The 13,242-nt window shown below is 39.9% G+C and overlaps 1 protein-coding gene across 1 annotated transcript; it reads right to left on the bottom strand.

The window, feature by feature from the left end:
- Positions 7,213-10,390, bottom strand: LOC109225318 (L-ascorbate oxidase homolog). The gene is made up of 3 exons (XM_019389939.1): positions 9,366-10,390; positions 8,474-8,933; positions 7,213-7,624 (listed from the first exon to the last, which is right to left on the bottom strand). Exons 1-3 carry the CDS (start codon positions 10,300-10,302, stop codon positions 7,324-7,326), a joined length of 1,698 nt encoding a protein of 565 aa, XP_019245484.1. The 5' UTR covers positions 10,303-10,390; the 3' UTR covers positions 7,213-7,323.

Genomic DNA, 13,242 nt, shown 5'->3' with positions numbered 1-13,242 from the left:
ACCATAATCCAAAACCTCAAGAAAAGGTTGACTGACGCCAAGGGGAAATGGAGAGAGATCCTGCCCGAAGTTCTTTGGACGTATCGCACAACTTCGAAATCCAGTACCGGGGCCACCTCGTTCTCGTTGGTTTACGGCACCGAAGCTTTAATACCGGTCAAAGTCGGGGAGCCGAGTATCAGATTCCGATATGTAATGAAGGAATCGAATGACGAGGCCATGAATACAATCCTGGAGCTATTGGATGAACGGCGTGAAACTGCCCTTGTTCGATTGGCCGCCCAAAAGCAACGGATCGAAAGGTAATACAATCGAAGGGCCAACCTTCAATATTTCAATGTCGGGAACTTAGTGCTGAGGAAGGTCACACTAAACACCCGAAATCCAAATGAAGGGAAACTGGGTCCGAACTGGGAAGGGCCATACTAGATTCTCGAGATCGCAGGGAAAGGGTCCTATAAACTCGGAATGATGGACGGAGAACAACTACCGAACAATGTGACTCATCTTAAGTGATATTACTGCTAAGGTACAACCCCATTTCGATTATTTCTTTTTTTTTTTACTAACACTTGCAGGTGATCGACAAGGAGCGGCATGAAGCCTTTAGGTCTGAAAGCACGCGTTGCACTCTTTCCCCTTGAACCATTTTTGTCCCAACTGGGTTTTTCGGCAAGGTTTTTAATGAGGCAACATTGGATCGTGTTGACTTAGAATCGAAGGTCGATCATGAATCGGTGTCAAAGACAGCATTAACAGTATCCGAGGTTCCTCTACAATCAACCTCGAATACTGGGGGGCATTGCCCTTGGATGTCAACTTTTTACAAGGAAATTACTTCATAATAGCAGGGTCTCGATAGGAGAGATTTGTTTTAAGGGCCAAATGATCAAACGAACCGTGCCCACATAGGTTGCTCGAGCCCTGGCACAAAACATGTACGCATGTGTAACCATTTTTCACAAGAATAAAGAGAAGTATTTTTCCCTTCAATTATCTTATGTCTTAGAAAAAAAATTTCTACTTTACAATTATGTACTTTCGATCTATTATTGAAACGAACTCAAGGGTCCATTATAACCGGAGTTCCGATGATCACTCCCACACTCAGGGACTGCCGCACGGAAACAAACTCGAACAGATCGAGTTGTTAAGCATTAGGGGCATAAGACCTCTTAGGCAACCCCCGAATTTTAAAGGTCACGGCCATACCCACTTGGGGACTGTTATCTTAGGCAAGCCTGGATAACTCGGGAAAGCAAGATCACTAGGCTACGCCCGAATTAAAAGGCTACGGCTGTATTAACATGGCTCAGAGACGTCCGAGAACTGTAATAAGAAATAGGCCTTCGAAATATTCATAACCGGCTTTAAAGGCTACCCTCGGCAAACTATGGTTTGAGTTACTTACTTTGGAGAAGGTTCCCGATAACCCCGAACCTCCAAGATGACTCAAAAACACAAATAATGTGAAGGCAAGATTGTTCGAACTTACACAACCCAAGCTATCTTATGCTAAGGCATCCCGACCTTTGTGAATTCAAGTAATAAGGCAAAGGAAAAATTCTAAAGCCAAAAGGGAAAAAAGCCTTGTATATATTTATGCAATGATCTTTATAAAAGCAAAAGCCAAAATGGCTTAAGTCAAAAAAATTTACAATGGCCGAAATGGCCCCAAAAAGATGCAGAGGAAAACAAAAAATACAAAGGCCTAAACGGCTTGGTCTTCATCAGAGGCAGCATCGCCACCCTCGAGATCTTCCCCACCTTCAGACTCACTTAAACTATCTGAGTCTTTCTCGGGAAATGCCAGCTTTCGAGCCCTAGCTTCCTCTGCTTTGGCGTTCTCAAGTTCAGCCTGTATATCGAAGACCTGAGCATGGACTTCCTCGAGGGCTTCCCTTCGAGCTTGCCACTTCGCATGATCCACCATGTTTTTGGCCTGCGCCCGGATGGCTTAGACGTTGACCTTATACTGGGTCGCATTAGCATTGGATTTGGTATTGGCCATGGCCACCTCAGATTTGGCCGCCTCGAGCTCATTGACCAAGTTAGCTAATTGGGACTGAAGCTCCTCGATTTTCTTGGCTTGCACTGAGGTTTTCTCTCTTGAAAACCGGAGCTGGGACACGTCCGACTCCAACTCTGCTTGGACGACCTCCTTTATCGAGGCTAAGATATCCATATTCTTCTTGAACTCTTCAGCCTCGGCTCGAATTGCATCTATTTGTTTCTGAAGATCCCCGATCTGTTTGAGCTTCTGTCGGACCTGCAGAATCGGATCGTTAGTCGTAAGCTCCAATTTGTCTTCACTATCGTGAAGCACTCGGAATACCTGTTCGGCCATCTCAGCATGCTCATTCCGAGCCGTTACTAAATCCGTCTGAAGCTTCTCACTGAGAAGCTTGTAGGTGTCATTTTCTTAGTGAGGTCCTGAACCTCAGCCTCGCGCTCCTCCTAGATTCGAACGAAAGCCTCGTGATGCAACACCAAAGCCTACAAGCAAGGAATAAGATGTTAGAATTACCTACAACTCTAAGTTTAAAAAAGATAATGGAATGGCCCTCGAAGTTACCCGATTCAGAGCATGTTAGGCCTTGTTGAACAGCAAGCAGCTCCCACCGCATTCATCACAACTTGGTCTTCCTCGGTCACCAAGCATCTAAGATAGCTGGCAATCCCCACGGGGGGAGAGAAGAACCGGGCATCCTCCGGTATAGAAAATACTATATTTCACCTACGGTCGAGGTTAACACTTGGGGCCGAGAATCGGTCCACCAGTTTTGGACTCGACGAAGACCCAGTAGCGCCTGGGGACGATGCTTTCTTCGGCACTAGTAAGCCACCAAGCCTGGTGACATCTTCCAAAGCATCAAACTCAACCCCATCCAGAAAGTCGTGGATATCGATCGCCTCTTGAGGACCCTCGCAAGAGTGACCTTCCAACATATTGGCCTCACGGATCGTGGCATCCGAAATCGAAGGGGACCCGGAAATATCGATCACACCGAGCTCGTCCCTCGGAACATCTCCGGCCACTCGGGGAGCCTTGTCCCCGGTCTCTTTCTTGACCATCTCAGCCTGGGACGGAATGGCCTCAACTCTTTCTAGCTCGGGAACCTCAGCCAAAGCTCCCTCGTTAACCTGCTCCGATACGGAGGGCTTTTATATCGAAGCACCAGCCCACACACGGGCTACCAGATTGGATCCTTCTTCTTCTTCTTCTTGTTCGGAATCGTCCCTTAGCCGACAGACTGAGTCCAAGGATAGAGCGATGGTGTTCCCCTTGTGTTTACGATCTTGCTTTTCTTTGGCTTTTGCTTTTCCGAGTTTGGGGAACTCGGATCCCCTTTTCTCTTCTTCTCTTTGGCCTGCTTCGGAGCAGGTGGTTGATAAAGGACTAATTCCATCCAAGCATGCTTAGAGTATGGTCTCTGCGACACCAGGCCCTCGACCCATTGCTTGAGATCAAGGACTACCTCCGGCACCTGGGTCACAGCTGCAACATCAAAAAATATATATGAGGAAAGAAGATAAGAGGTAAACCAACAAAATTAAAAAGGCAAAGTACTACTCACGATTCATGTTCCATATCTCCGAAAATGGCATGTCTTCAGCAGGGATCAAGTCCGAAGTCCTTATTCGGACAAATCATCCCATTCAACCTTGGTCGCGAGCTTCATTTATGCTCGAGAAAGGGGCCTTGTCGGCCGGCGAGAAAGCTTAATCAACCATCCTCGATAGATTCAGGGACTATAAAAGCGCATAAGTTGGTCGAGGGTGAAAAGACATCCCTCGATTTTGCTCACAAAGAATCAGAGGAGAATCACTATTCTCCAGAAGAAAGGGTGGATTTGACCGAGCGTCACGTCATACCTCTTGCAGAAGGCGACGATGATAGGGTCTAAGGGACAAAACGTGAAAGGGTAAGTGTAAGCACTTAGGAAACCCTCCACATGGGTAGTGATCGACTCCTTAGGCGAAGGTACCATAACATGTTTATCGACCCAGTGGCACTCCTCTTTAACTTTGTCAAGAAGATCATCGGTTATCGTGCATATGTACCTCAAGACCGGTTCACATCGACCAGGTACTGAGGAGGTTTTTTCAATCCTAAAATCGGCGACAGTAGGGCACCCTCTCGGAACAAAATCCTCAAGGGGAGGTTCCGTCGTAGCTCCATCACCTGCGGGCCGTGAAGAAGAAGCGATCTCCTTTTGTGGTACGATTTTAGAAGTTTTTGCCATTGTAAAGTAAAAGAGAAGGGAATTAGGATGCTATGCGATTTGTTTAAAATTCAAGAGATTTGGGAGCGAGAGTTGAAAAGCAAAGAGATGGTTGAAGAGAAGCAACAATGAGGGAAATTTTGAGCATAAAGTTTGAGTGGAAGAAGGTGGCGGTACTTATAACTTGCTGGTGGCGGTTCAGAACCGATGGTGGCCAACTAGCAACTGACAGGCATTTAATGCCTCGGTAACCGAAATGATGGGACGTTTTAGTATCCACATGTCGCTGACGTCATAGTCGGGATTGTCGCTTATGTCATGGCATATTGAGACGGGATCGGAAAAGTTCATATCGTTTCTCGTCATCTTCTCTTCGAGAAGCGAGGGGACTATCTGTATACGGTTAAAATCGGGTTTGCCCTTTTTTTATGACTGATCGAGGCTGGAATACGATAAGCCAAGGTTCAGCCTCGTATTATATCGAACCATGATGCAAAGTTAGGTTGCCGAGCTCGTGGCCTTGAGGCCGATCAAGATCGAGATCGACCAAGATCGATACCGAACAAAATAGAGATCGAGGGAAGCTTACCGAGTCGAATAACGGAAAGTTGAAATATCCGCAATCGGGCGAGGATCAGGCGCCAATCCCGGCACGTATCAAGAAGAGCCCGATTAATTAACCAATCTTGGGATTTCTTACCTCATATAGAATTGTACCTAGAACAGGACTCCCCTACTGTTGGCCCAAGTGAAGTCAGTTTTGAAGATTGACAAAGGAATTCAAGCATGAACCAGGTCCATCCACAGTGCACATAGACACGGGCAGAATCAAGCATAAGGGATGCACGTGAGGGAGATAAGCTTAACTTGTTATATCTGATATCTCCTAATCGAAAATGTTGCATAATTGATAAGGAGAAAGACTCCTTACTCAAAGAGAACACTATCCAATAGGGAAGGAGTTAGAGGTTGAAGTTAACTAGAACTCTTTCACCAATGAAGAGTAGCATTAGAACTCTAGTTATTTTCTACTCTACTAACTCTATAAATCGCAGGATGTTCTCACTTTACAGGGCATGCACAAAAGCAGAAGTTAAACGTGAATTGAGAGCAAAATAGCAAGGCGTTTTGCAAGCAATTCATGTGTGATTCAAGTGTCCAAACCTGAAGATACATTAAACAGATAGAAGAACCAGTTTCAAGTGCCTGTCTTTTATTCTAGTTCAATTGTAGTGGGTGTTTTCATATTGTACCTTTCAGCTTTATCTAGAAGCAATTATATTAGGTACTTTGAGTATTCAAGTTAGAATTAACTTGAAGTTGTCGCAACAATTAGAGGCTAGTTGCCACAACAGGATTAGAGGTAATCCTTGGGTTTACAAAGAGTCTTTGTAAATGCTGTTTTGGCTCATTGATTTACTGAAGTGTTGAGGAAAATCCTACTGAGTAGTAGGTCGTGGTTTTTTCACCTTTTGAGCCGGATATTTTTCACGTAAAAATACTTATGTTCTTTACTTTCCGCATTTATTATTTCCACAATAGTAGGATAAGGAACACATAGAAGAACCAGGTCCTTCTATAATCCGTGCACACGAAAATTGGACACCACACAAATCACTCCCCCCCCCCCCCCGCCCCCTCTTGTGTGGCATTGAAGTATAAAACATCACCTACTATATAAAGGGGAGTCTGATCATTTGTAAAGACATCATATTCACGCAATACTAAGCAGTATACTATCATTTTGTAGCTGTCATTATCTTGTTATTTTGTTTATAAGCAAGTTGAAACATATTTGGTTCAAGGGTGACTGAACTCGAGGGCCAAGGTTGTTCAATTCGTGTGGTTTGCATTATTTCTTTCACTGTCAATATTAATACTAATTTATTCTTCTTAATTTGTACCAAGTTATATCATGTGTCCTTAAAACCGCGTATAAATTCAATTGTTATCCGGTTTTAGGGTAAACAATAGTTAATATCTATTGAGTTGTTGGGTTGATAAATTCATTCTCAGAGACGGCCAACATTCTGGTGGGCTTATATTTTAACAGCTTTATCATAGTTTATGTTGCTGTTTTGGAATGACGCAAAAAATGAAGAAATGATGATGCTGAACTTAAAATATTAAAGCAGACATTACAAGAAGATCGGAAAAAAGGAAAGAAAGAAGAACGAAGAAACACTGACGTCTTTCTAACATTAGTTATATGATTTACTTTTTTAATTATTATTTAATTATATAAGAATTCTAATAGACTAGTTTGTCTTTGGTTAACTTAAAGGAAAGGGTTTTTTTTTTTTGTGGGGTTGGGGCGGGGGGGGGGGGGGGGGTTTGTTCCCTTCTAACTATAGGACACTACTATCTCACTAGATCTTCTTTTAACACTAAAATAAATTTTATAACTCTCCATTTACTCCCTTTGTTTCGTCTTATATGTCACTTATGAAGATCAAATTACTTAATTTTTAGTGGAAATTTGGGCATAAGCTTTTTAATAAGTTTCTTTGACATAAAATTCATATATTTGAAAGATAAACTAAAAGTATTATAAGCTTTGGAGTAAATTTTATGGATGATATCTAAATTAGTGTTTTCTTATACAGAAGTACCTAAACCAAATTTTGTAACTATAATATACCTATGTATAATTTTTTTTTAAAAAATAGCAGTCACGGAAAGGTCGTATTCCTGCTACTTCCATGACAAATTACTATCAAAACACATGGTTTTCATATTATCTATTTTTCAAAACCAACTATATTACTTTATCATGATCAATGTAATTTAAGTAATGAGGAACTCAATGCTAGTAATTTTTTTTAGCTATGTATGTTTTCCAATTCGTGCGCACTTTAGAGGTAAAGTACTCCTTATCAAATGCGACCCTATTTTTTCCTTGACCGTCTTTCTTCCATTCTCTAGGTCCACATGATTATTCCATTGCATCTTACTAATATACAGTAATAAAAAGACAAATGAGAGAGATTACAAAGTGAAAATGCGCCATTCTCTTTTCTTGGAAGATGATGTACAGTTGGAAATCCTAGTAATTAGGAGCAACAAAAAGAAAATGATTCTTACAAAAAGTGTGGTTTTATATGGAGTAAGGTTTTGGGAGAGGCAAATCCTTGATAATGCCACACAAGATATCATTGTCTGGCATGTTGTACTCATCTTTCAAAGACCTTGATGGGGAAAGAACACTAAAGTAGAGTTGGTGGCCTAAATATTGCCTCTCTAATGAATTGGACCTTAGGTTCCAAAGCCCAGCATTGTCAAGAGTTGTCATAATTGCAGCCCATGAGTTTGGGTAGACTTGGATTGTGTTCCTGCTCACTGCATCAAGTAAGTTGTAGTTTTGCCTCATCTCTGGTTTCCATCTCCCTGCTTCAATCCTGTATGTGACATATGTCATATTCCATTAATTGAGTCTTTGGAAGAAAAAAAGAGAGACTACGTACATGAGAGCTTTTAAAGAGGCTCGAAGATATAGACGGATTTGGCATTTTAAGTCAGTTGATCGCAGAGGCGGACCCAAGATTTGAAGGTAAGAGGTGCACTTTTGGATTCAACCAAAATCTGCTTTGTAGAGGTATCCACTATTAATATATTACTATTTTCTAAAGACATATACATGTATACACAAAAATTTTGCCGAACTTTACGGGTTGTCGGTGACCCTCTCGATATTGCATAGGTCGCTCTGGTTGATTGTACAGAAATCGACAGAATCAATGAAAATTCATATAGTCATCTCCAACTTGCTTATGAATAAGACTATTGATGTTGTTTAGAGAGGCTCGAAAACATAGGCAAATTTGGAATTTCAGGTCTTGATGTATACTTTTAAGGATGAGTATGCTCTAAATATGTATGTATGTGTGTATGATATCTATTGTATATGTGATTCGAGCTTAAAGATGTGGACGCCGAAAAAGTTACCTGATTACCTCCATTTATTTTTTTTAAATAATTTCAAAAGTATCACGAGTTCAATGTTAAAATTTTTTGTAGAATAAACTCTCAAATTTAAATTTTATATTTGCCTCCATCTAGTCTCAAGCTTCATATGGTCCACATTTTATATGGCGTTGACATTTCTAACTACCAAGCTAATAGCTTCTTTTTTTTTTTTTTTGGGGGGGGCCAAACCTAATATTTTCTCAAAATAGATTCAAAAGATAGTAGTTTTCATTTGAGAATAATGAAATTGATGTTAGAAGAAGAAAGCTGGGGGTACTCACGCAACAGCAAAGAAGTTGTAACCAGCCAAGTGCCAAGATTGAACACTCTTCTCATGGTTCTCAAGTATGATTTCCACAAAATTGCGGTATGTAGCATTAACCACATTTGGTGCGAGGGTGATCTTTTCATTACCACTTGGAGCTATATACTCATCCTTAATCAAGTCATACTTGAACACTTTGTCTGCAACACCATAGTGCTCAGCCAACTTAATTGGAGTTGTAGGATCCACATGTGAGACGCTGTTGATGGCGTATCGGCGTTTACCATCGACATCCCCGGCCGTGCTAACCAACCTGATCGTACGCGTGATGTTGATTTGGCCATAGTGGTAACTTCCTTGTGGATTAGGCCTAGCTGCACTTGCTGTCAAATTCCAACGGAATGATCGGAATTGGTTTAGAGACCATTCCCATCCTTCAGGTGCCTTTGGCAATTCCGGCGAAGCAGGACCTTTACCTGTTGAAACATAATATAATTAAGTAACTAAAATTATGTTAAAATTTTAATATAGTGGTCAACATTTTCAACATTGTTTTAGAGCAGGTATACGACTTCCTAGGTTCATTTCACTATCATCCAGAAGCAAAAAATATTTTGTCGTGTTTAACTCATGTAAAAGTATTGAGTGTACACCTAAAAGGACATAATGAGACATACATAATATAATTAAGTAATTGACAATATCACTACTAGAAATCTTTGGATTTCCCACGGACGTTCTTGTCAGAAAGTGGTGGGTAATTTGGGATTTCTCAAGGCTATTCATTCGAAACAATTATCGACGGATTCACTCAAAAATTCCATGGGAAATTCACGTGTTTCTACTAATGTGTATTGTCTCTAACATTTTATGCTTTTAAATAAGATGATCACATAATTTAACATTACCATTGGTATAACGGATGGTGGCGGTGGCAACATGGGGCTCCTTAGTAAAGCGCGACGAAGCCACGAGGAAATAGTCCTTGGGTTCTTGATCAGCAGTCACCAAAACGGAGAAACATTGTCCCAAGTGAATATCCAATGATTCGTACATGTTTTGAACTGTATGAGATCCTTCCATTTCTACCAATTTCATTGTATGGCCTTGGAATCTAACATTAATAGAATCCTTCATACCAACATTGCAAAACCTATACCTATATGTCTTTCCTGAGACCATCGAAAACATAGGCTCGTCCTTTCCATCTCCTTTGCCATTTTTACCATTAATAATAATTCCTTCTGGCCTTCCTAGCGAACGTCCTTCATCTAAAAGACTTCTCAATGTTTTGTGATCTTTAGTGTACCAATCACTAACAAAAACAGAGAATTCTTCCTCAGGGGAATCAAATGGGACGGGAATTAACAAGCGACTATGGATACTTATAGGACCATAGCCACCAGCCGCGCGATGTAACGCGGTACTGGGGTAATAGTAATAGCTTCCAATTTGGTCCTTGACTTGGAAATGATATGTGAAATTTTGTCCAGGAGGGATTGGACAATTTGTGCCTAAGGTGCCTTCTTGCCACGAGTTCTTCCTCTGTTGGATTCCGTTCCATGTGAGTAGGAATGGCTCGTCCAATTGGTTGAATACATTGACAACTATGTTGTTATTGGACGTGCAATTGATTTTAGGTCCGGGTAATTGGCCATTGATTAAAATGACTTGTTGAGGCACGCCGAGGGGAGAAATAGTTCCATAAGTGACCTTCCAATCGAAAAATAAGTATGGATCCTCTCCATGTACCTTTACCAAGCAAGAAAATAGCAAAAGAAGAACAAAATTTAGTTTATCCATGTTCTTCTTTTCTTGTAAATGTTCTCTCACTTTTTTCCTCATTTGAGTCTAACATATAAAAACCATATAAAGTTTATATGTTGATGAGAGGAATTAAGGACAACCTAGGACTGTAACCTAGGACAAGTAGTTGACGTTTGTTGGACAAAAGACTTTGTTCTTTATATATGCGCTACGTGATGGTGACAAGAAAAAGACAGCCATCTAATATTCATGCGTAACCCGGAAGTACCGTTTGCTCTTGTTTTTTTTTTTTTTTTTTTTTTTTTTTCCAATTGCTCTTCTTGCGCTATGCCTTTCTTTATTGTTTATTAAAGAGCAAAATATAATATTGGCTGGTAGGTCGAAACTAATTGCATTTGCTAGCCAAAAAGTATGTATATATATATATATATATATATTATATGTTACAATACACATATGTATAAAAATATACATTTATCGGCTATTTTTTAGGAGTGACAAAAAATATACATTTCTCTTCTTTTTTTTCATAACCCTGGGGAGGATGCATATTGGAAGCTAAGGGTGAAGTCGGACCTAGTTAATTTGATAAACTTCGTATATGTGTTAAGAAATCTATTAAATAAGTATAAATATTAAATTTTGGACCTTGGTACCTCAAATGGTCAGTGAGTTCCATGGCATTCCGATCCCACAAAAGTTCAAATCTTGAATACGCCTTTGCTTACTGTCATACTAAAATTTAAAATTGAGTTTTCCTTGCATAAAAATCAAATCTATAATTACAAGGGAAAAAACAAAAGGTTGAATTTTGTACCTTCAGAGCCTTGGTTATTTATCCGGGTTTTTGCGGGATGGAGGCGGATATGAGCAAGATGGTATGTTTAAATGGGAGCAATTATAATGTTTGGAGAAGAAAGATGAAAGACTTGTTGTTCGTGGAGAAGATGCATCTACCAGCTTTTGCAGCTCATAAACCCGAGACTATATCTGATGAAGATTGGGATTTCAAGCACCAACAAGTATGTGGATATATACGACAATGGATTGAAGATAATGTTTGCAACCATATGGTGAATGAGACACATGCGAGATCGTTGTGGGAAAAGCTAGAGACTCTTTATGCTTCAAAAACTGTGAACAACAAGTTGATCCTACTAAAGCAATTGATGACCTTCAAATATAAGGAGGACAATCCTATCCTTGATCATATAAATGATTTTCAGTTGTCTAGAATGGGAGTTAATTTTGATGATGAGATACAAGGACTTTGGCTTCTTAATACTCTGTTAGATTCTTGGGAAACTTTTCGTGTTTCTTTGACAAATTCAGCTCCTGGTGATAAGGTGACCATGGAATATGCCAAGAGTGGTGTGTTGGACGAGGAAGTAAGGAGATAATCTCAGGGTTCATCCTCACAAGCAGATATTTTGGTTACAGAAGACCCGGGGAGAGATAGAATAAGAGGTTCGAGTAATAGAGGTAAAAGCATAAGTAAGTCAACGTCTAAATACCATAATATTACGTGCAACCACTATGGCAAGAAAGGGCATATCAAAAGGTGTTGCCACAAGTTAAATCAAGACATTAGAGAATGAAAGAAAGTTGAAAATAACAAGAACAATGTCGCTGTTATTGTTCGAGATGACCTTCTTTTTGCTTATGATGAAAACGTCATCAATTTGGTATCCCATGAGACGAGATGGATAATACATTCTGGAGCTACCTCACATGTCACTCTAAGAAAAGATTTTTTCTCATCTTATACTCCTGTTGATTCTGGAGTGTTAAAAATTGGCAATGCCGGTGAAGTTAAGGTGTTTGGTATTGACACAATTTATTTGAAAACTAATAATGGTTCAATTTTAGTTCTTCAAAGTGTCAAACATGCTCTAGACTTTCCTTTCAATTTGATCTCCACCAGGAAGATTAAACGATGAAGGTTACCATAATACCCTCTTTAATGTCCGATGGAAGCTCACCAAGGGCTCATTAGTAGTGGCTCGAGGAGTTAAGTCTTCTCATTTATATGTGACACAGGGCTCTATTCTTCATGACTCCATAAATCTGGTGGAAAGTGAGAATTTATTAGAATTTTGGCACAGAAGATTGAGTCATATGAGTGAGAGAGGGATTACGTGTTTGGCTAAGAAAAGTTTGCTTTCTGAAGTGAAACAAATAAAGCTGAAAAGGTATATCCATTATTTAGCTGGCAAACAGAAAATAGTTTTCCTTCATAGCCATCCTCCTTCAAGAAAGCCCGAATTATTGGACCTAGTACACTCTGATTTGTGTGGTCCTTTTAAAGTAAAGTCAAAAAGTGGTGCACTTTACTTTGTGACCTCATTGATGATCATTCACATAAGATCTGATGTTTCTTTTGAAATCTAAAGATCAAGCACTTGGCGTGTTTAAGGAATTTCATGTCTTAGCTGAGAGACAGACGGGAAAGAAATTAAAATGCATTCGCATAGACAATGATGGTGAATATTGTAGTCCCTTTAATAACTATTGCAAAGAACAAGGAATTCGTCATCAGAAAACTCCGCCCAAGATACCTCAGTTGAATGGTTTGGCAGAGAGGACGAATAGAACTCTAGTTGAGAGAGTTAGATGCTTGCTTTCAGAGATAAAACTTCCAAATACTTGTTGGGCAGAAGCACTTAACACTGTTTCTTATGTTATCAATTTGTCTCCTGCTGTTGCTTTGGATGGTGATTTCCCGGACATAGTTTGGTTTGCCAAAGATGTTTCTTATAATCATATGAGAGTTTTTTTTGGTGTAAAGCTTGTGTGCATGTTCCTAAAGATGAGAGAACGAAACTGGATGTCAAAACTAAGCAGTACATCTTTATCGATTATGGTCAAGATGAGTTTGGGTATCATTTTTATGATCATGTTGACAATAAACTTTTTAGAAGTGATGCAATATTCTTTGAAGACCATACTATTGAAGATATTAACAAAGATGAAACGATAGATTCTCAGAGTAATGAGAGCTTAGTTGATATTGATCCA

This window comes from Nicotiana attenuata, chromosome 5, assembly GCF_001879085.1.
Source record: "Nicotiana attenuata strain UT chromosome 5, NIATTr2, whole genome shotgun sequence".
Lineage (NCBI taxonomy): Eukaryota > Viridiplantae > Streptophyta > Magnoliopsida > Solanales > Solanaceae > Nicotiana > Nicotiana attenuata.
This window is presented reverse-complemented; position numbering and strand designations above follow the sequence as displayed.

Excerpts from the sequence above, each read along its gene's own strand:
- LOC109225318 (XM_019389939.1), bottom strand. The coding sequence starts at position 10,302 with ATGAGGAAAAAAGTGAGAGAACATTTACAAGAAAAGAAGAACATGGAT. Across the intron at positions 8,934-9,365 it reads CACCATCCGTTATACCAATG|GTAAAGGTCCTGCTTCGCCG; the intron begins GTAATGTTAAAT and ends ATGTTTCAACAG. Across the intron at positions 7,625-8,473 it reads TACAACTTCTTTGCTGTTGC|GATTGAAGCAGGGAGATGGA; the intron begins GTGAGTACCCCC and ends TGTCACATACAG.